Raw genomic sequence first — 22,704 nt, 5'->3', positions numbered from 1 at the left:
TAATTATGAATGCAGGCAACAGAGTACATTTGAGAGTACTTTGAAATCATTAATAATGTCTGTGATGTTGTTAACCATAGAGATCCCAGATATTTACATATAAGGTGATCATTATCGTGGATGTCTCAAAACACATTAATCCTACTTTAAAATTATAATAGTGTATTAGAACTGTTGCTACATCTTAATAAAAATGTTCTAATCAGGAGGTTACCATATACCATGTCACAAATTCATTTCTTAAAATGAATGGATTTCAACATAATTGGTTTTCGTATAATCCAATGTTTCTGAATTTATAAATAATAATATTCTGAGAAAGGGGTCATAGGAGTCATTCGATTGCCAAATGAGTTCTTAGGCAAAAAACAAAGAAACTTTGTTTTTCCTATTATTTTATTTTATTTTAATACCAGCATTATCATCAACTGAAGCTATCTCATTTATTTATTTGTAAACTTGTTTATTGTCAATCTCTCTCTGACACCAGAATGTAAGGGCGTAGGGCTTATAACAGAACATGGCACTTAATGGTCATTCAATAGATATTGAATTAATTACTGAATCATCAGTCATTTTCCAAATAAGAGCTAAATCACCAGTTTAATGGAAATAAAGACTACTGATACTGAACTAGTGACATGTAATTCATACTGAAAATAATTTCATGTTTATGCCATCGTTGTCATCATGGGTTTAATAAACACCAATGTGTCCTAAGTTCTGTATTAAGTGCCTTATGTGCATTATCACATTCACTGCTTTCAGTACTAGGGGCAGAAATTATTATTATCTATATTTACAATTGAGGAAACAAAGACTCAGAGAAGTTAATTTCTTACCTAAGGTTACTACACAGCAAGTAAAAGAGAATTGGGATTTATAACCAATCAATCTGCCCTCCAGAGCATCAGTTTTTAACTACAATAAAATACTTCTAAGGAAACAAAAACAAACAAACAAACAAAAAACACAAAACAGGAATTTCAGAGAACAAGAGGAAGAATTTCCTTATTCTGTTGAGAAAGCTAAGATCCTGTGACATTAAGAGAAGTGTTCCAGAATGCAGAGCTCAATGGACATTTCTAATAAAATGTTTTTTTCCAATGTCCTGCTTAGGGGCCACAGCAGAAAAGCCCCTTAGCAGAAATTCAGCAGAACTGAGTAAAATACAGCTAGTAGGTCACCTCATAAAAGAGAATCAATTTCAGAAAAGGTTGATTTTATAAATGCAGTTAATATTAGCAGGTATTAATGGAAGCCTATTCATTTCTTTCCTGGGGTCCAGCTTGCCTCTCTAAATATTAGGGCTCAGCCTCATTCAGGGCATTAAGCACTTCATTAAGCTGATATCCAGGTTAATTTGATTGCACAATTATAATTGCTCCTGACTGGAGGTTGTCTCATTTGTCAGGTTGCAAGGGGGCAGTATGGCCTAATGACATGTATGGCCTAATGACATGCAGATCTGCTTTCTGTCTCCAAACGAAGATCTCCGTGTTCTCTGGCTTTGACCCCATCCAGTCCTACACTAGGGAAGTTAAATGAGAGCAGAGAGACAGACATCCTCCTCACTGGAGCTGCTGAGAGCACCTGGAGGTCTCTCAGGTATATCAGGACTGTAAAGGAACAAGGCACAGGAGAAGTCCTGGTCACCTGGGATTGAACCAAAGGTCCATTGTGTGGGTAACTCACCTACCTGGGGAGCATGCAGCCGGGCTGGCCCCTTTCCTATTCCCTGCTAAAGGTTCATCCGGTAAGTTATTTAGCCTGGGTGTGCACAGGGTCTGAGGGGCTGGATATATCTTGATGTTTTCAGAATTTATTTTACTGACACTAAAAACCTGGAAGTAGCCACATTCCTGAGGTAGCACTTGCCTCTTCTCTCCCATTCACACAAAGGATCACAGGCTGCACTCCCATCTTCTCCAAGAGAGGCCTGTCCTCTACCTGGCACAGTCTTCTCACCAACTGTTTTAGAAAGATGTGAACCTTGTCAAAGGGAGCTCTGGCCTTCGCCCTGGCTTCTGGGAGGCCATCTCTAAGGTCTTAGAATCTCATGCCTGATAAAAGTGTCCTTACCAGGGGGTCTCAGGCCAGCCAGATGGGAACAGTAAGATTTGGGGTGGGGCTGACCACATCAGAAACTCTAACAATGTGATTTATGGTTTTACCGACGTGGTTTTAGATTACACGGCACCGATCAACCTCCAGAAGATGTGGAGACCAAGAGTGGGGCCATGAGGGCACCCCCCAACTTTATATGATCAAGCCCAGTAAAAACTCTGAACTCCAAGCCTCAGGTAGGCTCCCAGGACTGGCAATACTCCTTGAGCACATCATGAAGGAAAAGTCACGCTGTGTCTGACTCCATAGGAAGGTGATAATGGAAGGGCCATGTTTGGAACTTTATTTGGCTCTGCCCATTCACGTCATCTCTTGGCTGATTTTAGTCTAGCTTCCTTCCATGTAGTAAATCGTAACCATGAGTACAATTGTTTTAGAAAGTTCTGAGGTCCCTTCCCAGTGAATTAAGGTTGAGTTAGTTTGGGGAACAGCCCCTCTCTCCCAATAAACTTGCATTTGGTGTCAGTAGTGATGAGAGTGTTTGGGGCTGCTCACACACCTGCTGCTCCTGCATAACTCCATTCTACCTATGCCCCGGGACCGAATGCCAGCCAGTCTTCCTCACTAATGGTTCCCTAAATCCTGCAGCCCAGAAAGCACAGCCTCAGCTGGACTCAAAGTTAGTGTTTCTTAAATTATTTTGTAGCAAATCCCACAATCCAAAATATATTTTAAATTACAAAGCAGGACACACACATGCTTATACAGCATACATGGGTCTCTGTGTATAACTGAAACAGAAGTTTCTTAAAATCATCCTGACCTTCCTGGCTGAATTTTATCTTAGGCTGCTCAGCCTCATCTTTTGGAAGGGCTGCTGTGCCCGCCTGACTGCTCTCATAGCAAGCACTGGTGCTGTCCTCTATCCTCATAACTGACCACACTGCTACCCTCCAAATCATCTTGTTTTGTCTCTTAGCTTTTCTGTATTCACATCATGCCTCTCTAAAACACCCAATTCAAAGCTTTACAACAAACCTCAAAAGGACAACATATCAATATCAGATAATAAGGCGGGCCATATTCATGCTAAGTACTATACTATGAGCTTTTCCATACACCATCTAATTTTTGCCACACGCTATCACAAAGTCGGCATTATTGCTGTCCCTCCTCACCACCTTCAGCTCACTTGACAAAGGAAAGAGTTTACAGTTTGGAAACATTAACTAGCTTTGATCAAGTATGCACAGGTATAAAGCAGACAGCAGAATGAAACCAGGAAGTCTGACTCCAAACCCCACTGCTAACCACTAGGCATCCTTCCCACCAATGTGCATTCCTTCCAGAGCCTTTCAGCAGCTCTCTCTGCGCCTAGGTGCAGACGGGGGGGGGGGGGGGGGGGGGGGGGGGGGGGGGGGCACCAACAACTCATACGCATGTGCAATACTGGCCCAAGCAGCGGATGGAGGAGGAAACCAGCAGGCCCTCTGTTCCAGCAGGGCCCCCTCGACCTTCTGCCGGAATGCAGTACGCAGGCCTGTCTGTCATGGCTCCCCTCGCTCCTCTCAGGGGAATCTCCTTCTTCCAGAACGCTGGTCACCCCTGCCTGCTTCCCTACTGCCTGGCCTTCCCTGCACCAATTAAACTGTCACAGTCGGCTGGCTTGGAGACAGGTGAGGACAAGAAGAAATCTGAAGAAAGTAGGGAATTTGGGAGAGAGGGGGCCTCTCCCCACCCAAGCTGTTCTTCTGTTTGCTGTCAAATTGGTCTGAAGACAGTGGACGAGCCGGCAGTGTCCACTTCCTCCCTCTTCTTCCCCACTGGTAGGCAGGAGATCCCGCTGGCAGCTGTTGGTGTCTGTTTGGAGTCTGTTGTGCCCAACAATGCCTGGATCCTGGCACAACAGCATGGGTCTCTGGTCGAGTGACTAGCTGGAGATTGCTCAGCGCCCTGAATCACAGCCTAAGGAGGAATATCCCCTCCAAGAACAGGTGGTGACTCAAATGCAGAAGCAGCAAACAAAGACTTTATCCCTTTCCACCTCCTCTCCTCTTTCTACTTGGTGTGAAGGAAGAGCTGGGAAGCCAAGATCTCTCTCCCAGGTTTCGTGGGTACTGTGTCTTCAGGCTTAGAGGTAGAGCTCTCATATAGCATGTGTGAGGCCCTGGATTTAAAATAAAATATTGTGTCCACCTATAACTAAAAAACAAATATTAAAAATAAAAAATTCCAATGCACTGGGGAAGGGAAGGGGCACCTGCTCAAAAGAAAACACTCTGCCGAGAGACTTGGAATTAGATAGGCTTGGCAGGCCCAGAGGACAGGGATCCCCATGAATTGCCACTAAGCCTTTGTATCAGTAGATGGCCCACTGTGGACCCCAGGATCTTCACAGCAGAAGAACTGGCTGAGCAATCAGATGAACCAATCTTATAGAGAAAGAATCTACGGTTTGGGTTCCATAGATCAAATTAAGATCCTTGACAAGCAAAAATTTCTGTTGTGTTCATCTAACTCCCACTGTCTACATGATCATCTTTATCCATTGCCATGTGTAATCTTACTAGCCAGAACTGCCACTCTTGCTCCCTCCTGCCTCCTCCAAGCATGTGCACACATGCACACAGGAACACATCTACCCAACATCGCCTTCCTTATCTACTCCCAGGCTCCTCTTGGGTCTGACAACAGATTGTGCTAGAAACTGGGTTATGGGTTTCTTCTCTGTACTTTCTGGTATGTGGTGAGGGTGAGGGTGAGAGGTATAGTGAACACCAGCACCCCAAAGTAGAATTCCTATTCTTCCAAGGCATTAATAGGGCAGGGGGGTACAGTGTCCTTGTTAAGAAGGACACATCAGATTCCAACACTGTGAAAAATCCTACCACTATAGTTATTTTCCTAAGAGTATCTTGATAAGTGAAGGGTGATCTGAGTATTTTCCATGCAGAAACTAGACTAATGAGGCAGATTTACTGAAAATGGGATTTATACAACCATCTTTCTCTTGGTTCTGAAAATACTGTGTTCTAGGCTCCATCTTCAAACAGAGCCTAATGCTGCCCTAGCATGAATTGCCAAGTTTCCATACAAAAAGTGAAAGGTCAGTGACGGAGCTTTAGCTCAGACTTGGGACTGAATCTGGGAGAAAGGCCTAGATATACTTCCAAATTTGCTTTTGAAGGGACCACAGCATAAGAATTTCATCAGCAAATGTTAAACACAGTGCTCAGAAAACTGAACTTTAATGCTGATGAAAATGACAGCCAGGATTTATCTATGTCAACCCAGGCTTTATACCCACATATGCTAGACATTAAGCCAAATTTTATATACGGGGCCCACTGAGCTAAGTTGGTCAGAAGATTGTCTCCAAAGATTATCAACACTAACACATTTAGTATAATCAACTCTTTTGGTCAAGTTAATACACTGGCAGAACAGACAGATTTGGGCTTCTCTTCTTATAAAGAATCTGACAATTTAAGGGGGGATATGTTCTCTTCCATTTATGTCCTGGAAAATACGCCCTTGTGACTTAGCAACCATGTTTAAAAAGCTCTGGCAGTTCTTAAACAAACAGAGCGTGTGTTTATGAGGTTCTAACGACGTTATTTTCAGAGATGACGTAGAGTTAGTGATATGTAGCTTTGGGGCTTTACAGTAAGTTGTGGCTGATTTATTGCTGTGACATACAGTATTTGTCTAGAGAGAAGTGGAAATTAAATGAGGCACTGTTTGAAAATGTGTTAGATGGGAAACAACCTGGAGCATCCAGAGACTAGGAATTCCCTACCTTGCAAGAAGAAGGGGTCCTTTTGGGGAGGTGGAAAAGCAAGAGTTAAGAACATTTCCTAGCACTTCATAGCAGAGCTAATTCAAGACCAGAGAGAGACAGTTTAGAACAGAGGCCGAAAACAGGAGACCCAGATCTGGCGTGCAGGGGTGTTGTGCTTGGCCTGCAGAGTACTTTAAAAAGTTCTGGGTTAGTGGCCAATATTTTAAAATTGAAGATGCCATTTACAAGTGCAATTTGCTCTCCTATTTGAAATATCTGAAGATCTGTCCACATGAGTCTGCATTTCTGATTGGGAGCAATCAGTAGGGGCAGGGAAACCACTTTAAGAGCCAGCCCAAGCTCTCAGCTCATCATGGTCCCCCCTAGATCTGCCCCACTGATATCTGACATCATCTATCCCCTGTCTACTAGAACTTTCAAACCTCCAATAAAGCAAATGCTATTTTTTTAACAGCAGCACAGATTTCTTAAGCAAGTAAGATTCATTTTCAAATACAGAAATGGAAAAGGCACGTGTTTTTCCAAAACTCTGCAGAAAAGCAAGATTACTAGGTTTTCTTAAAATTTTTGATCTCTCTCCAGGCACCATTTTCATTTAAATTCTGGGTTGCTGAAGTTAATATTTCCCAAAGTCAAGTTATAAAGCTGGGCTCAAAACGGAATGTTTATTTTTATTTGTGCATCTGAAACCATCAGAGGACATTGGAGGGGTGTGGTAGAAGGCATCTGTCTCCAAGCATGTTTTCTTATCTCTGAAAACTTCCAGAAGGATGGGGTGAATAGGGAAAGGGGAAACAGCCACCTTCTCCACTAAGCAAGGCAGGCACACAGCGTAGGGGCAACCTTATTTCTACAGACCCACAAAAATGTCTTAATATTGATCTATTTAAAATCAGAAGAAAAAATAATAACAATGAATAATGAGTAATAAATATATGAATCATGAATCCAGTCTGGATTGTATTTATTTTTATACCAATGATGTTTTAAAATATAACAAGTCTGAACATTCCTTACAAAAGAAGGGACCCAAGAATGCAAAAGTACCAAAAGAGACGAAAATCACCATGAGATCCTGGGGGGCAAATGCTGGCTTCCAGACAAGCATCCTGGGTCTCTGCATGGCCTGTTTGTCAAGAGCACAGATTTATTTTGCTATTAACTTCTTCCCTATCTCCTTCCTGTGATGCTGTGCATGTGGCCAGTCCATAGAAGAGGTTCTCATATGGCCCCTTGTGCAAAGCCCTCAGTTTCAAAAAAGATGGAAAAGATGCCTTTCAGTCACTTTTAGAAACTTCCAAATAGAAATTTCGGAAGATTTTAATCATGTGCAGATGAAGAATAAGTACTATGGCCACTGAAGCAGATCTGCTGTGCTAGCCTCAAACCCTTTTCCATCTCTGTTCTCAGTGGCTGATTTCAAGGCATGACTTTGACTTTACTGAAAATAAAAACCACAAGGTCAAGGTTCAGGCCACAGTGAGGGTCCCTACTTGTGGATTCCCCAAGTTCTGATGAGACTGAGTTTTCCAACTCCTCAATTCAAGATCTTGCCCTAAGCCAAAACATTCCATAGATGGCTATCATTTCAGCTTCTGGGCCTTCTATGCTTAGTGTCTGCAATTCTTGTGTTAGTAGCAGATAATATATCACCTCCTCATATCTTGTTATCTTGTTTTGTTACCTCATTTTTTTTTTGCGCTTATGGCTTGACTTCCTAACTCTTGTAAAAATATATAAAATTTAAACATCTTAATACAAAGGATCTAGCCTTATAGATAGTATTTTAAAATTCCCTAATATCAAGCAAAATATCTTGCACGCAGTAGGTACTCAATCAAAATCTACCTTTAAGGCTACAGGTACACAGATCTCAGCTTGTTGCAGTGATAGGTTGTTGGCCAATTCCTGTATCCTCTGCTTTCCTACTCATTTTATAGGTGATACATAAATATCCATATCTCTCAATCCCCTACACACACTCTTCTCCCAAGTTTCTTACACAATGATACATGCATCTGCCGCAGTCTGGCTGGGCACAAAATCACGAGCCACCACACAGCTTGTAGATTCAAACAGCAACTCTTTATTCCCGAACTCACACCAGCCGTCTACAATCACGTTCTGGGGAAATCCACGTTCTCTGCCCAAATCCACCTCCACTGGGCTTCTATCTCCAAAATATACTGTCTGAATCCCGTGAGAACTCAAGGGGAACTCAGGCAGCAGGATACGCCCTATTCCCAGCAGGAATAATCTTAAACCTTAAACCTGGAACCTAAACTGGGAACGCCCTAAACAGGATTATCTTAAAACCGGGAACACCCTAATCTGCCTTGGTCCTTGAGCAAGGTCACCTACATATAATGTCACTGCAACATGTCAGCAACATGGGGTACGCTGGCAAGGAAATTGTCATACCTACTTGGCTAATGGCTCCCAGCATGCATCAAAATACTAAGCCTTAAAGAAGAATGAATTATGGCATTTGCAGGTAAATGGATGGAACTGGACAATATTGTGTTAGGGAAATAAGCTAATCCCAAAGAACCAAAGCCTGAATGTTTTCTCTGATCTGTGAATGCTAATTCAAAATGGCGGGGGGCGGGGGGGGATAGAGATATTTTGGATTAGACAGAGGGGAGTGAAGGGAGGTAATGATAGTAGAAGGAATCGGACATTATTACCCTATGTGTATATATGATCACGTGACCTGTGTAACTCTACATCACATACAACCAGAAAATAAGAAGCTGTGCTTCATTTATGTACGATGGGTCAAAATGCATTCTACTATCATGTATAACTGATTAGAACAAATTAATATTTTTTAAAAAGGAGGGAAAAAAGTCCAAAGGGCATCCTTGCTGCAAAGGATTCTATTTTTAAAACACAAATGACTCATCACTGATTTGGGTCTCTCCAAAGCCACTGGGCTGTCAGGGCAAGGGGCAAAAGGAAAAAAAAAAGGTCATACCTCTCGAAGCTGCCACCACACCTAGTGCCACTGCAGTTGTGTTAATCATGAGCTCTGCCCTTGTGTTTGGGTTAAACTGCTCTGAGCCAAAGCATTTCCCTCCAGCTGGCTCTTAAACCCACCTCTAGGGGCCAGTTCTGAATGCCGGTCCTGTGACTTTAGGGAGAGCACCAGCAGTGTCTTGCCCTGTGGAGAGCAGACCCAGCACTCTTAGGATATAAACTATTGCTGATTGCAGAGGATGTAACTACTGGGCCTCAAAAAGAATGTGTTTCTTGCACTTGTACCAAAACCATTCTTTTGTTGTTGTTGTTGTTGTTAATTGTCAAATTTATTTTTAATAGAACTTTAACTGCACACATAAACACAAATTTTATACATATTAGGAGGGTGCCATGTGTTGTTTTTATGTATGTCTTAATTATGTAATGCTTAAGTCAGATGCAACTTATCTATCTCCTCAATAATCTATCATTTCCTCATAGTGAAACATTCCTACACATGCCAAAAACTGTTCTTATGAAAGAAATGAGAAGAGGGCTTCGAGCGGGTCAGATCATCCAAAACATTCCTTTTAAATTCTGGAGAGTGATGAAAAGGGCAGAAATAATTCATTCTAATTTTGGAGGGCAGAGCAAACATGGATTTATAGACATAGTTATCAGATAGTGTTTTCATAGGAAAAAATAAATGAGCAATTGGGCAAGATGTCCTCAAAAGTAATGCATAACAAATTCCAAACTGGCCAAGCCAACACTTTCAGCCTTATTTACCATCCACAACAGAGCTGACCTCCTATTCACCCCCTACCCTGAAAGAAGACAGAAAGAGAAACAGGATCATAAAATTAAGGAATTCAGGACCAATATTGCCAGTGGACAAGACAGAAACTAATCCCAAGAAGGCACCTGGCTGGGTTTGATTTTTCCACCTAATCTTTACTCCTCAGGAAAGAACACTGAGGCACAGTAGACAAAAGTTACCTCTGAACCCTCTTTAAGCACTCATAGCATACCTTGTATGGAGGGTTTATTCCAGGACCCTCCACAGACACAAAAATCCATGGATGTTGAAGTGTTTTACATAAAATGGCAAAGTATTTGCATATGACCTGGGCACATCCCTCATCCACAGTAAGTCACCTCTCATAAAGTATAACACATAATACAATGTCAATGCTATGAAAATAGTTTTAGACCATATTATTTAGTCAGCAATAACACAGTACATGTGCAACATAGATGCCAATTTTTTCATATATTGCTATTTGCAGTTGGTTGAATCCAGCAGAGCCAACTTCTCCATTAGGAAAGGCTGGAAGGCACACAGCTTAGGGGCAACCTTATCTCTACAGACTCACAGAAATGTCTTAATATTGATTTACTGAAAATCAGAAGACAAAAATAATAACAATGAATAATGAGTAATATGAAAAATGAGTCCAGTCTAGATTATATTTGCTTTATATTAATTATTTTGGTACAGAGAGCCAATTGTATTCTCTGTAGTGAATGTGAAAGGCCAAGCTAAGTCCTTCTTCCTTCTCTTAACAAGTTTTTTTAATTTTTCCATGAACTGCCCCAAATAAGTAGGCATTCCCTTGACATTTAAGATGCTATTGCATAGGTGTCTGGGGGCCTTGTGCAGTGAGAAGCAATAGGGACAGCAGAGATGACCTCTCCAAAGCAGAAGGAACTAGGAAACAGGAAAAGCTCATCCATTAGACAGCAGCCCCACTCACATGGAGACCCAGACAGAGAGGGAAGTAGACTCTACACCTAGGGAGACTCTCCCATCTTCACCACCAGATTTATGCCCTAGAAAACTGGATGAGGTAGAAGGCTTGAGCTAGGCTGACTCCCCAGTGTGGGCAGGAAAGGTTAAATTCTGAAAGGGGACAAGGACTTCCCACTGGGAGTTATTTACAGCCTCTTTGCCCCCAGGCAGCTCCTCTTCCCCCTCCCTCAGTGGGCTGGGCTCCTCCACCATCTGACATTCTATTCTTTGAACAGCTGCTGGCTCTCCTGGTGAGTTCCCTTCACAGATGTGCAGTGCTGTTCTGAACATCCTGCCCTTGAACTTTCCCTGCCCATAATTTTCCAAACCAAAGCCTGGCAATAAAAATGTCAGCCAGGATAGAGAAAATGGGGGGGGCGGGGTGGGGGAGGGTAGAAGGGGTGGTATTTAAAAAAAGAAAAAAGAAGAATAGGAAGATGCTTCACACATGTGGTGATTTGCTTTGACTTCTTCAACAAAGGTTAAACACAGGCCGTGACTTCTCGAAAAATGCACTGAGGCAGAGAGCTGAGGCTCATTTATCAGCACAGCACCTAGAAAGGCCCTGTTTCGTAAAGGAGCTGAGAACCAAAGGCCAGCTGAGGGATGTGCTTCCTTCCGTATGCCCTGGGCTGCCTGGCTGGCCACTGTCCTGGGCAGGGTGTGCTGGTGGTGACAATGAAAGCTTGTATCCACAGTACCTTACACTGTCAGCCACCCCAGTGATGATACCTGTGCAACCCTCAGGGCTCTGCCAGGTGCCACTCATGAGGTTAGGCACTTGGGGAGACAATGGGTCAACACCTTCTTGTACTCAGAACAAGGCCAGAGAAGAAACCAGTTATATCATTTCAAGTCCTCAAAAGAAATCCCTTTAGTTCGGTAATACTAATTTCCTAGGCACACAAATCTCCTACAACATAACACAAAACAATAATACATTAACTAAATCCTGTAGCTCTATAAAGGGAAAAAAAATTGCTGAGTGGGGAAACAGGGCATTTTTCATTATCTACTGTACCAAGTAACAGGCACAAAGATTGAGGAACGGATGGAAAAGCCAAAGGTTTCTCTACTTGGAAAGAATTCCCTTGATGGGAAAAGCTCCCGAGAAACAATCAACTTTCCTTGTTCTTTGCTAACTTGACCTTATTCTGTCATGAAATGCTACCACTCTACTGAGATTAAAAAGAATCCCATGCATATATTATTATGTCAGAATGAACCCCACTCTTATATATAGCTATAATGCACAAATAAAAACATTTCTAAAAATTAGAAATAAATCTCATGTGCATGTACAAATATGTAATAATGACTCTCACCATTATGTATAATTATAAAGCACCAACGAAAAAGTATGAAGAAAAAGGAACAGGATCTCCCGGCACAAGAGAGCACACCTGAAATCCCAGTGACTCTGGAGGCTGAGGCAAGAGGATTGCAAGTTCAAGGACAGCTTCAGTAATTTAGTAAGACTCTCTGCAAATGAACAAAACCCAGTCCTTCCCACCAAAAAAAAAAAAAAAATTAAAGGGCTTAAGATGTGGCTTAATAGTAAAGTACCCCGGGGTTTAATGCCTAATATCAAAAAAAAAAAAAAAAAAAAAAAGGATCTTATTGAGGCATTATTAGGAAGAAACAGATCAGGCCTCAAACAGACCTCAAATAGCACAGGACCCTTGGGAGCATCTTAGGGGGAAGTCTGTGACAGGACCCTCCAAAGCACTGTCCACTGCAGAGCTGGCCCCCAGGATGGGGACATAGAGAATAAAAGAAAAACAGGACAGATGATTTGGCAGGATGAGATGGAGCCACCTCCCAACCTTGCAACATTACACTCAATCCCTTTGGTTCCTTCCACAATCTGGAATTTCACTTCCTGACAAGAAGAAGAGAGTGAGACATACTGAGTCAGATCCCAGCTCCACTACTCATTAGACACATAGTTTGGGGCAAATTTTGCAGCTTTTCCTCCTCACCTATAAAGTGGGGACAGTAATACTTACCTTAGGAGGCTATTAGGAGAATTTGATGAGATTGCAGGTGCTATTTATTTTATTTTAAAGTGTCTTGCACAGTAGCTCACACATAACACACCATCAGTCAGTGTGAGCTCCCTCCACCCATTTGCCCTCTACTCCCCCTTTGAAAGACAATTTTTGGCCAGGGAATGAGAGGCCAGGCCATGTGGAGATGGGTGGTAAAGCTGTTGAGTGACTAACATGTTCCACTAGAGCTCTGAGTATCCTCACTGAATCAGTGGCACCAGTTTTATTTTCAGAGACAACAGAAATCTGATCAATTTCTGTCACCACTTTCAAGATGGTTCTCCATAACCAAATCTAACCAAAATTATTTTGTCACCTGGACAATATTCAGCATTATGACATTAAAAATGCTTCAAATAAATTAATAAATACAACATTAATGAATGAATACAAAACGAATGAATGAATGAATGAATGAACCAACGAATACCAAAGCAAAATTTAAACAAACTGGGGAGAGACCATTTTCCGGTTGTAACACCACTGTTACCTTGGCGATCCAGTTCTTCGATTAGAAGCTCTACAAAATCAGTGCTGATTCCTTCCTCCTCCCTAATGTCCATATCCCCAAAACAACAGTGCTGAGACCAGAAGCCAAGAGCAAAGACTGGCAAAATCAGCAGGTCCCCATATTGGGTACCAGCCATTTTGGAGCAGATAAAGTCATTAAGGAAAATTTTAACAATGTATAACCTTTCAGTTTTACTCTGCTCACAGCAAGTGGTTTGTCTTTCAGAGACAAGAGCCTGCCTTGAAGTCGCCAGTGAGCAGGACTTGACCTTCATTTTTCGGCATATGCAGCATTAAATATTCATAATCCACGTAACCAAAGCATAAGAAGTAGCAGTGTTCAAACATGAATAAAAGGAATGAAAATCTGCACATGTGTGAGTCATTCTTTCCCAGAATGCCTCTGGGAAAAAATGCAGATACCCAGAGCTCTGAGCTGCTGTCTCTTCCAACTTTCTCTTGAAATTCTGGAAATAACAGGACCATTGCATTATGCAACCCATGAATCCTGCTCTCATGCTGATATCCACAGGTCTTTCTTTTCTTCCCTCCATCCCTTATCTATTAAATAAGAATTAATATTCTTGTCTCAAAGGGAACCAGCAACAGTGACTGACATTAGCATTCATAGGCCATCAAAGGAAACTCTCCACTTGGTTGTATAACTTTAAAAAAAAAAAAAAAAAAAACCTTTCCTATTTGGGAAAGGTCTCAGGCATTGGGAGACATCAGAATAGGGAGCTAGGGGAGCTACAGATGTAGCTCAGTGGTAGAGTGCTTGTCTAGCACGCTCAAAGCCCTGAATTCAATTGTCAGTTACAAAAAAAAAAAAAGAATTAGGAGCTGAAGTGACAACATGGGGCATAAATTGTGTAAGAAGCCTTTTTAAAAGAATAAAAATGTTCCCCTTGGATGGCTAATCAGAAGAGATATTTGGGAGGGGTGAGTATCATGAGCTTCATGCAATTATGAAGGCACTGACATTTATGTCTTTCCAAAGACTTGCAAGATCACCTCCCTCTGCTTGGGTCTTTCCAGAGAGTCTACCACTGGGATGATGAAGCGTACTTTTAACACAGTTTAATATAATTCTCCTTGGCTTTCAACTCTAGATGCTCAAAGGCACTCTATCTCAGCTAAATAGTAACCACTGGAGGCCACAAGAATGATCTTCCCTGGTGATCCTTCCAGGAAAATTAAGACCCAAAGAACTGCTTCTCGAACCCTTGAATGAAAAAGACCAACTCAGAGATCTATCTATCCTGGCCTAATAACTCAAAAGAAAGATGCCTAGGAAAAGATGGTTTTATGAACAACCTATCTTCTAATCCTTAATAGTAAAATGCACTTTGAAAGGTTAAAAAAATCATAAAGCTGCTAATTAGACATTCATCTGAACTCCCTTATCTATCTGCTGATGCTCAGAGGTAGATTAAACCACTTGGCTGGTGTGTCCGAAGTATAATTGGATGTGGCCTACTCTGAGACTAAGCTGGCAGAGTGGACCATCAGAGCCTTCTTTATATATTTACCTGCTTTCTTTGCACATCTCAAAAGACAAGGTGCAGAGCCTCAGATCTTGAACTTGTACTGTTCCTAACTGTTTTAGTGGGGCTAGGTCTGGTTAAAATACAGTGAGACAAGCCATTTCATGGACAATGTCAGTCTAATTAATTAGGCTCACTCCAGATTTATTTATTTCAAGGGAGTAAATGCTAACTAAAATTCATCTCAAAAATATTAGGTACTTTTTTCCAAGGTGATGACTCAGAATAATTTCCAAGAGAAGTTCTAAGCTACTTTGCAAGATGTCCAGAAGGCCAGCCAAACCATGACTGTTCAGTTAGTAATAGTTTTGAATGAAAAGGATAGACTTTAAGAATGTCTATTCTATTTTCTTAACCTCTTTCCATTTGCATCTTGCTTGTATGTGGACAAACTTTCATTTTGTCTTGTTCACTAAGCTTGATTGTGGTTTGTTCAATAGGTTTCATTTCGTTTTATTCCTGGGAATTCATTGGCTTATCATAAAGGTTAACTTTATAGATTCTACTCTAATGTTCCCCTTGCTTAAGCTGAGCTTACTTTCTGACTCTCCCCAAGAAGATGAAAGACTCTCTTGTGCTGATAGATGATGGGGTCTCTCATGGTTCAAAATCTTGGAATATGGTCTTAGGACCAAAAGAAGTCAGGTGAATGAAAAGTAGATTGGGCTACACAAAGAGCCACAAAGTCTTTTTTTTTTTTTAATAAACAAAGTCTTGCTAGGATAAACTGCACAGTTTAATGATACAGAAGAGAGATGGGCTAAAGCTAGGATGAGGCCAGGGCAGTCTCCAAGGACAGTCTCATCTCTAAGACCAGCTTTGGTAGAGACTCCTTGCAAGTCCATCAAAGAATCAGAGAGGGATTCCAATGCCAGCTTCCACAAGGCTCTGCAGTGTCAGAATTAATTCCAAAGGACACGGAGGCAGGCAGAGCATTTAGGAGAAAGGGTCTGCCTTGGGGAATTTCATCCTTTTCTATCTTCTTCCATGCAGATGAGAACACCAGACCCAGAGAGCCAAAGACTGTCTCCTAGTAGACGCTAGAAAAAAAGGACACCATCCAGATCCATCCAACAAAGAGCATTTTATTTCCAAGTATTACAGAGGAGTAAAAAGGGAGGGAAGGTGCAGCTGAGGTATCTGTCCTTCCAACAGGGCACCACACTCACCTTTACGTAAGGTGTGCTCTCTCTTTCCCCAGCAGGGGACCCACAACCTATGAGAACACCCCTGGGAGAGATGGGAGAAATAAGACCAAGGGATTTAGAACCCCAGTTGAATTCCAATAGGGTCCAGAAACACCAAATGTAAATATTCAAAGAGGGCTTACCTTCCATGACATGCCAATTGGAATCTTCCAAATTTAAAAACATGCTTCCATTCTTGGCTAGCGATTTTTGATGAAACAAGTATGCATCCTCATCCCCTGAGGATTGTAAAAGGTCCCTCCATTCAAGAGAGTGAGGGAAGCAGGTCTTGGATGTAAGGATTGGCTGAGGCACTCAACAGTCTTAGTCGTGGCTGACTCCCAGGGACAGGTGATCAGAGGAGATGTCTTCTTTATTTTCCCTAACATGACTTTTTGGCCTCTGCACCCCAATGCACAAAAATCATCTGGCTGGTGACCAGAATGCTCTGAGACATTTAGAGTTTAGGTGTGCATGAAATCACCACCAACCAGAGTCTCAGAAAAAATGAGCACGGAGCTCAGTATTCAGGCACAGCAAGTCCAAACCAACAGACAAAAGAGGCAGGTTTCCTAGAATCAAAGTCTAGTTTCCAACAGCATGAGGAATGGAGTTAAAAGTGTTAAAAGCACTCTCACCACAGATAGCGAGGGCAAGAGAAGCTCAAGGTCACTGTCCCTTGGCCAGAGTCATCAAATTCCCATTGCAACAGAAAAACAAGACTGACTCCGTCTCTGCTCACTTCTCAGTTTCGATGGATGACGGCACTAGAAAAACTGGAACAAATGATGCATCCAGGGGACCAGAGAGGGTGTAGCGGTCACCTGGCAGCTCCAGCAGGTGCTCTCTTCAGCCTCTGGAGGGTGCTCGCCATCTGGGACCCAGGTCACCCTGGAGCACCAGTTCACTCAGTAGGTACCCAGAGGTATGCAAGAGTGTCCCCTGCAGGAGTTCTCAGATAGCCCTGGTCACCTCCACTTCCAGGATTCATCTTGAATCCCTTTGTCCCACGTCCCTTACTTTCACAATTCAAGAAGCACCAGCATATGATGCTTCAGCTAAATGTTGGGTTGGCTGGTGAAAGAATAACACCTTGCTTTCTAATCTGCCCTCCAACAGGATCAAAGCACGGGAAACCCAAATGAGAAAAGGCTCCTACAACCATGCAAGAATAGCTTCAGATGCTATGGAACTGTCACCCTCCCAGAGGTTGCAATTGCCCATCAAAGCCCTCTTAACTTCTTGACATCTTCAGCACAAATACTTTATGAGGAAATAGCTATTTAAAATAAATAATACCCAGCAAGAAGGCTTGACCCCATGGGAGGCCCCTCCCTCCCATGCCAGCTGAATCCAGGCAGCCTTCCTCTGAGAGCTTTCTTTCCCACTCAGGAAATAGCACAGAAGAGCCCTGCCTTCCTCCAAAAGTCTTCGGCACTCGGGAGGTTCTTGCAGGGGTTGGTGTTAAGGGAAATAAATTCATCAGTGTACAGGGTCATGGTTGTTTTAGAAAGAGAGGGCAGGAACAACGTATTTGAATACTCACTTTGACGAATCTATGAAGTATATCACAAGTGCACCAATGCTGAGAGCAAAGACCAACACAACCTGCAAAGAAGAGGAAAATGCCATCACTTTATAGCCAGACATCAGGCTGTTTATTTATCTTTATTTTTTTGACACTTGCAGCAGCAACTGAAACATGGTGCCAACTGCCTTCAGGAACCTGGTTGGAATTGCGTGCCCTTACTGCCCCCACAGGCCATCTGATGTCACCTTCTCATCTGGCAGTGGGCAGCACCCTTGTTCCTTGCCAATAGGGGTCAAGGCAGACTTTTACCTCTCCGGGCACTGGGATTTTTATCTGGTCCTGTAATCTGAAGGTCCAGCTTCTCTGTGACTGAAATCAATACACTTCAGGGGGAAAAGAGCAGGTAAAGATCTGAGGTGATAAGATTTGTTGTGTTATGTGACTTAGAATCTAAAGAGACCCCAATACAGAATATCAATTTTTAACAGCTTTGTTGAGGTATAATCTACATGCCACAATATTCACCCATTTTAAGCATTCAATTCAGCAATGGCTTTTAGTAAATTTACCATGTTGTGTGACCATCACCATAATCCACTTTCAGAACATCTTCATTATCCCAATAAGATCCTTTGTGCCCGTTAAATTAATCCCTGTTCCCATCTCCTGGCCTCAGACAACCACTAATCTGCTTTCTGTCTCCACACAAGAAAGATCCATTTGAAAAGCACAGATTTGCATGTACAAATATCCATATGGGCATGTGCACACAGACAGAGCTGTATGAACATTCACCGTGTATACACTACAGGTATGTAGTTATAACACTTCTCAAGTACTTAGGAAGCAGTTTAGGTATAGAAAGCCAAGTTAGTTAATACATTCATCCAGTTAAATGACAATCTTCATCCTTCTTTACACATCTCACTCAAAATTAATCACCCTTGATATAAAAGACAGTTTTGGCATCTCCCTCAAACCTGTCATGCCAAAGTCTATCATGTGAATATGTAGTGGATTAGACTGATACTGACACTTCAGTCTTCACTCAACATTCCAATGTGTTTATTTAAATAATCTTTCACAGAGGAGGCAATTAAAGCATATAAAGGACAGGTCAAGAATAAAAAAGAGGCCAAGGGCCAACAATTGAGCCTGAAACAAAAAGTAAACACCATCACCAGCACACACAATTCCCACCTGCCAGTCAACAGATGCCTTTTAGATATGCTAATATCCTAAGTAGAAGCAGGCTGAAGGGCCTTAGAAGTGGAGGTCTCCTGGGACCACCCCTATAAGAACATCTGCTGGCACTGGCTGATGAACAGAGATGAATCTCAATTCATGGAAAGACTAGCCATGATCAAGCTCTTTGTGCGCATGTGTGTGTGTGTGTGCGCATGTGTATATAAGAAAGAAAATCACACATAACCTGCAATTTGTGTGTATACCAAAGTTGGCCAGTGATGGAAAATGAAATCTGCATGAGATTCTCATTTGAACTGCTGCAAACCTACAAGGAACTCCTGAGGAGGACTGCTGGTCTCTAAACACTATGAAAAACGACAAAATAACTGAACACTGCGAAGGTAACATGCAGCTTCATAGCAACTGCTAAAATTTCCTTATGAAAGAAAGTGTTAAAAACAATACACCACCGGGTTTATTTTATTCTTCCATTTTGTTTTGAAAACCAAAACATGCTCCATTGAATCCAAGCAAACTCCTGCAGTCTCTCAGTAATTACCAGCTACCCAGCAGAATCTCTCTGGGCTGGCCTTTCTCCCTCTTCCCCCTCACACGCATTCATTCATATATTCCTTGCAAAGGTAGATGTGAAAATAAAACATACACAGGCCTCCACTTTATCCTCTATTATCTGAAGGAGGCAGCAAAATATAAGCTGAAGATTAATTTGGAGCTGCATTGCTATTTCTTTGACATAAGCACTTAGATCCTGGCCCTGACCTCATTCTCAAAAAGCTGCAAAGGGAAGGGGTGTGGCCAAAACAAGGGGGGAAAGGCCTTTTCATTCATAAACACTGGATCCCAGACTAATCCCTGTTGATCTGGTTCCCTGTGTGTCCCTGAATACTGAGCTTCTGTCAGAGCTAGCTAGATGGTCCTAAGCCACTAAAAGCCATAGTTGCAGGAAAGGAAAGCAAAAGTCCTTGCAGATGGCATCTACATAGTTCTATAAGGAATTAAAATCTAACCCTTATGCAATAGCTCTTTCCCAGCAACAGGATGGCCAAAGTAACTAGTGCCTACCAGCTGCCTCCATGTGGTATCCGTGATGGGAATTAACATGTTGCTTATTTAAGCAAATCAGACAGTGACAAGAGGGTGGGGATCCTGCTGCTCTCAAGTATCAGCATCTGAGAGAGAGAGAGAGAGAGAGAGAGAGAGAGAGCAAGCACAGGAATGGATGGAAATGACCTCCATAGCTCCAAGGCACTGAACCTTCTTTCTGTTTCATGGACTATGCCGGGGGCCATGTGTTCAGCCAGAAGGCTTGCTCTTGGTGAGGTCCAGGGAAGCCAAACTGTCCCACTCACCATGATCCATCAGCAGCTGTCTCCATGCAGGAACTGACCAATAAAGGTAAATGTGCATGGCATCTTGAAACTCTCTCAATACCTCTTGATCATGTCATTGATGACATTGTCAACCTGGATCCAGGTGCTGCAGGAAGACATTAACCCTTTGAATTTGTTCAGGAAAATAGAACCAGAAGAGACTGGACTTCCTTCCTCATGGCTTTAGCAAAGCCACCCAAAAGGTCTAGTTTATTCTTTCTCTCTCCCTTTAACAAATTCTCATTGTCTGAGACCCCTGTTGTAAATTAAAAGAAAGAAAGAGAGGAAATAAAGAATACAAAATGATTAAATCTTCTTCTAAAGGATAATAATTATTTTATATAAAGCCTCCAAATAGTAAGTACTTATTTAACATATACTATGCATAGGTCCAGAGAAACAAAAGACTGAAGTCCACTTGGAGTTATAAAATGTACTCTTTACAGAGTAGTCCTTATACAGATAAATTCTATGCTATTACTCGATTAGTGGTAAATGTTCAGTATAGGTATAGTCAATTTATAGTAAGATAGTAACTATATAGATCATTAATAAACCGAGTTGGAGAAGTATAAGTACTACAGGGGATCTTGTCTTGCTATCACTTCATGCTTCTTTTTTTTTTTTTTTTTGGAACTGGGAATTGAACCAGATTAAGATTCAGTTCCTTCCTTCCCTCCTTTCTTTTGATTTTGAGACAATTTTTCTCTAAGTTGCCCAGGCTGACCTTGAACTTGCGACCCTCCTGCCTCAGCTTCCCCAATCACTGGGATCACAGGCCTACACCACCACACCAGACTAATAGCTCTTCATTCTTAAAGTGCCTTTTCTTTGAACAAGTTATGCTTACTCCAAGATGCCTTTGAAAAGGGTAGGGCCACTGGAGATCCCTCCATGTATTCCTATAGTCCCAGGGGTAGGGACATGGTAAAATGAGGTCAAAAGAGCACAGTACCTAAGAGAGGAAAACACGCATGGCCTCCAACAGAATAATCCTCACAAAGACCAAGCACTTTATGAAGCAGGTCCCAGACCTAGACTTGTAGGCAGGAGCCTCACACAGGAGATCACCTAACATTAGCAGTCACAGCACAATTTCTGCTTTCCAGAGCCTGTCCAGCATTTCCCACTTCCTATAGATTGGACACTCCAAATCACCTTGTCTTCCTTGCATGGTACTGCCTACCATATTCTTAGATTTACTGAAAATACCCACATGCTACCTGGTGATGCTGAATACTAGGTGATATTTCCAGAGTGTGAGACTCCAAAACACAAAAGCCATTTGATCAATGTTATTAGAACAATAGCATATAAAGTTACTTTACTGACAGAAAGACAGTCATCAATTTTCCTTAACTCCAAGATGAAGCATGAAACATTTACACAGAATACCACGAACACACACAGTGTGTTAAAACAACACCACAACAAAGGAGGGAATCTGATGGTAATCAAGAGGGAGTTTCACAACCATCTTCCAAAATGGAAACTCTAGCAGGCCATGAAGACCTTCCAAAAGCCTGAGAAATTTTACAGAAATGAAAACTAGTATAGCCAAGTAGGGAATAGTTCCCCTCAGTTCCCCGAGCTCCTGGGAAAAGGCAGATTCAGTGATGTGACTACAAAGGGGCCTGAGTCAGGGAAGGTGGTTCATTAGAGAAGAGACCTCACCCATTCTAGAACCTGGATTCCAGTTGCCAGGTTGAGGCCCAAATGTTTTCAACTAGCATGTGAAGCTAGCTACACAGCCTTCAGAGATGGATTTGAGACAGACACAGAGGTGGCTGACACCAGAATTCTATCACCTGGAGAATTTTTCTTAAAAAGCAGAGATGCCTTCTTCCCACCCTGGGCCAGGCAGCCACCAGTGGGGGAGGGGAAGCTGGGCACCTCTATTTTTAACAGGCTCTTCCAGAAATCTGACATGTGGCCAAGAGTGGGAGTTGCTGAATTAAAGCCATTAGGGGAAACCACTTAGCTCAAGTCAGAGATTAATTTACAAATGTCGCCTTAACAATTAGCCCATTAGAACATATGCATGAGGCCTGCAGGCTTGGAGGATCTGCTAGGAGTACTTGAGAAAGTACAGAGAGGAGAATGAATTAATTCTCTCCTGAGCAGGCTGTGCATAGTCTCCTCAGCTCACAGTAGAACAAATGACCCTAATTAGTGATTCTCCATGTTTGATGTAGAATCCAGCTACTGGCAGTAGAGACCCTTCTCAGAAAATGGACAAATTTCTCTACGTGATTCCCAAATTACTGAGGTATAATTTACATATGACAAAATTCACTATATACAGAAAAAATAGATATAAGAATTACCAAGAGAAACAATCTGGGGACATTTTGTTTCTGAGAGATAATACCATCCCATCATCTAAATTATCATGTTTGGTCCGGTGAATTTAACAACTCCAACAAACATTTATTCTTAGGCACAAGGCCCAGAGTGAGAGACAGAGAAATACAAAGGTGATATTGCTAAACCAGGCCTGTCTTTTGCCCCTCAGAAGGGATCTACAAATTTCAATCTCTCAGGAGAACACTGTGGATTTAAGAAATGTCACACACAAAATGCTTCACATTGCCAAAGGAAGCATCAGGGGTAGAAGTAAAATCACCTTCACTGCAAACTCCCCCAAAATAGAAGGAGAAGATAAAAGCAAGGGTGG

General features: G+C 42.1%; 1 protein-coding gene across 17 annotated transcripts in view; it reads right to left on the bottom strand.

The window, feature by feature from the left end:
• Kcnma1 (potassium calcium-activated channel subfamily M alpha 1) overlaps positions 1-22,704 on the bottom strand; it is a 715,498-nt gene that overhangs the window by 346,268 nt on the left and 346,526 nt on the right. For all 17 annotated transcript variants that reach the window (XM_058577957.1, XM_058577958.1, XM_058577961.1 and 14 more), the window contains exon 3: positions 17,464-17,525. In XM_058577957.1, coding sequence (XP_058433940.1) covers positions 17,464-17,525 — 62 coding nt within the window. The remainder of the gene's footprint in view (positions 1-17,463; positions 17,526-22,704) is intronic.

The sequence above is a fragment of the Marmota monax genome, unplaced genomic scaffold (assembly GCF_021218885.2).
Source record: "Marmota monax isolate L192 unplaced genomic scaffold, Marmota_monax_Labrador192_F-V1.1 WCK01_AAM20220418_F8-fsc00019, whole genome shotgun sequence".
NCBI lineage: Eukaryota > Metazoa > Chordata > Mammalia > Rodentia > Sciuridae > Marmota > Marmota monax.
The sequence above is the reverse complement of the archived record's forward strand: the minus strand, read 5'-3'. Positions and strand labels throughout refer to the sequence as shown.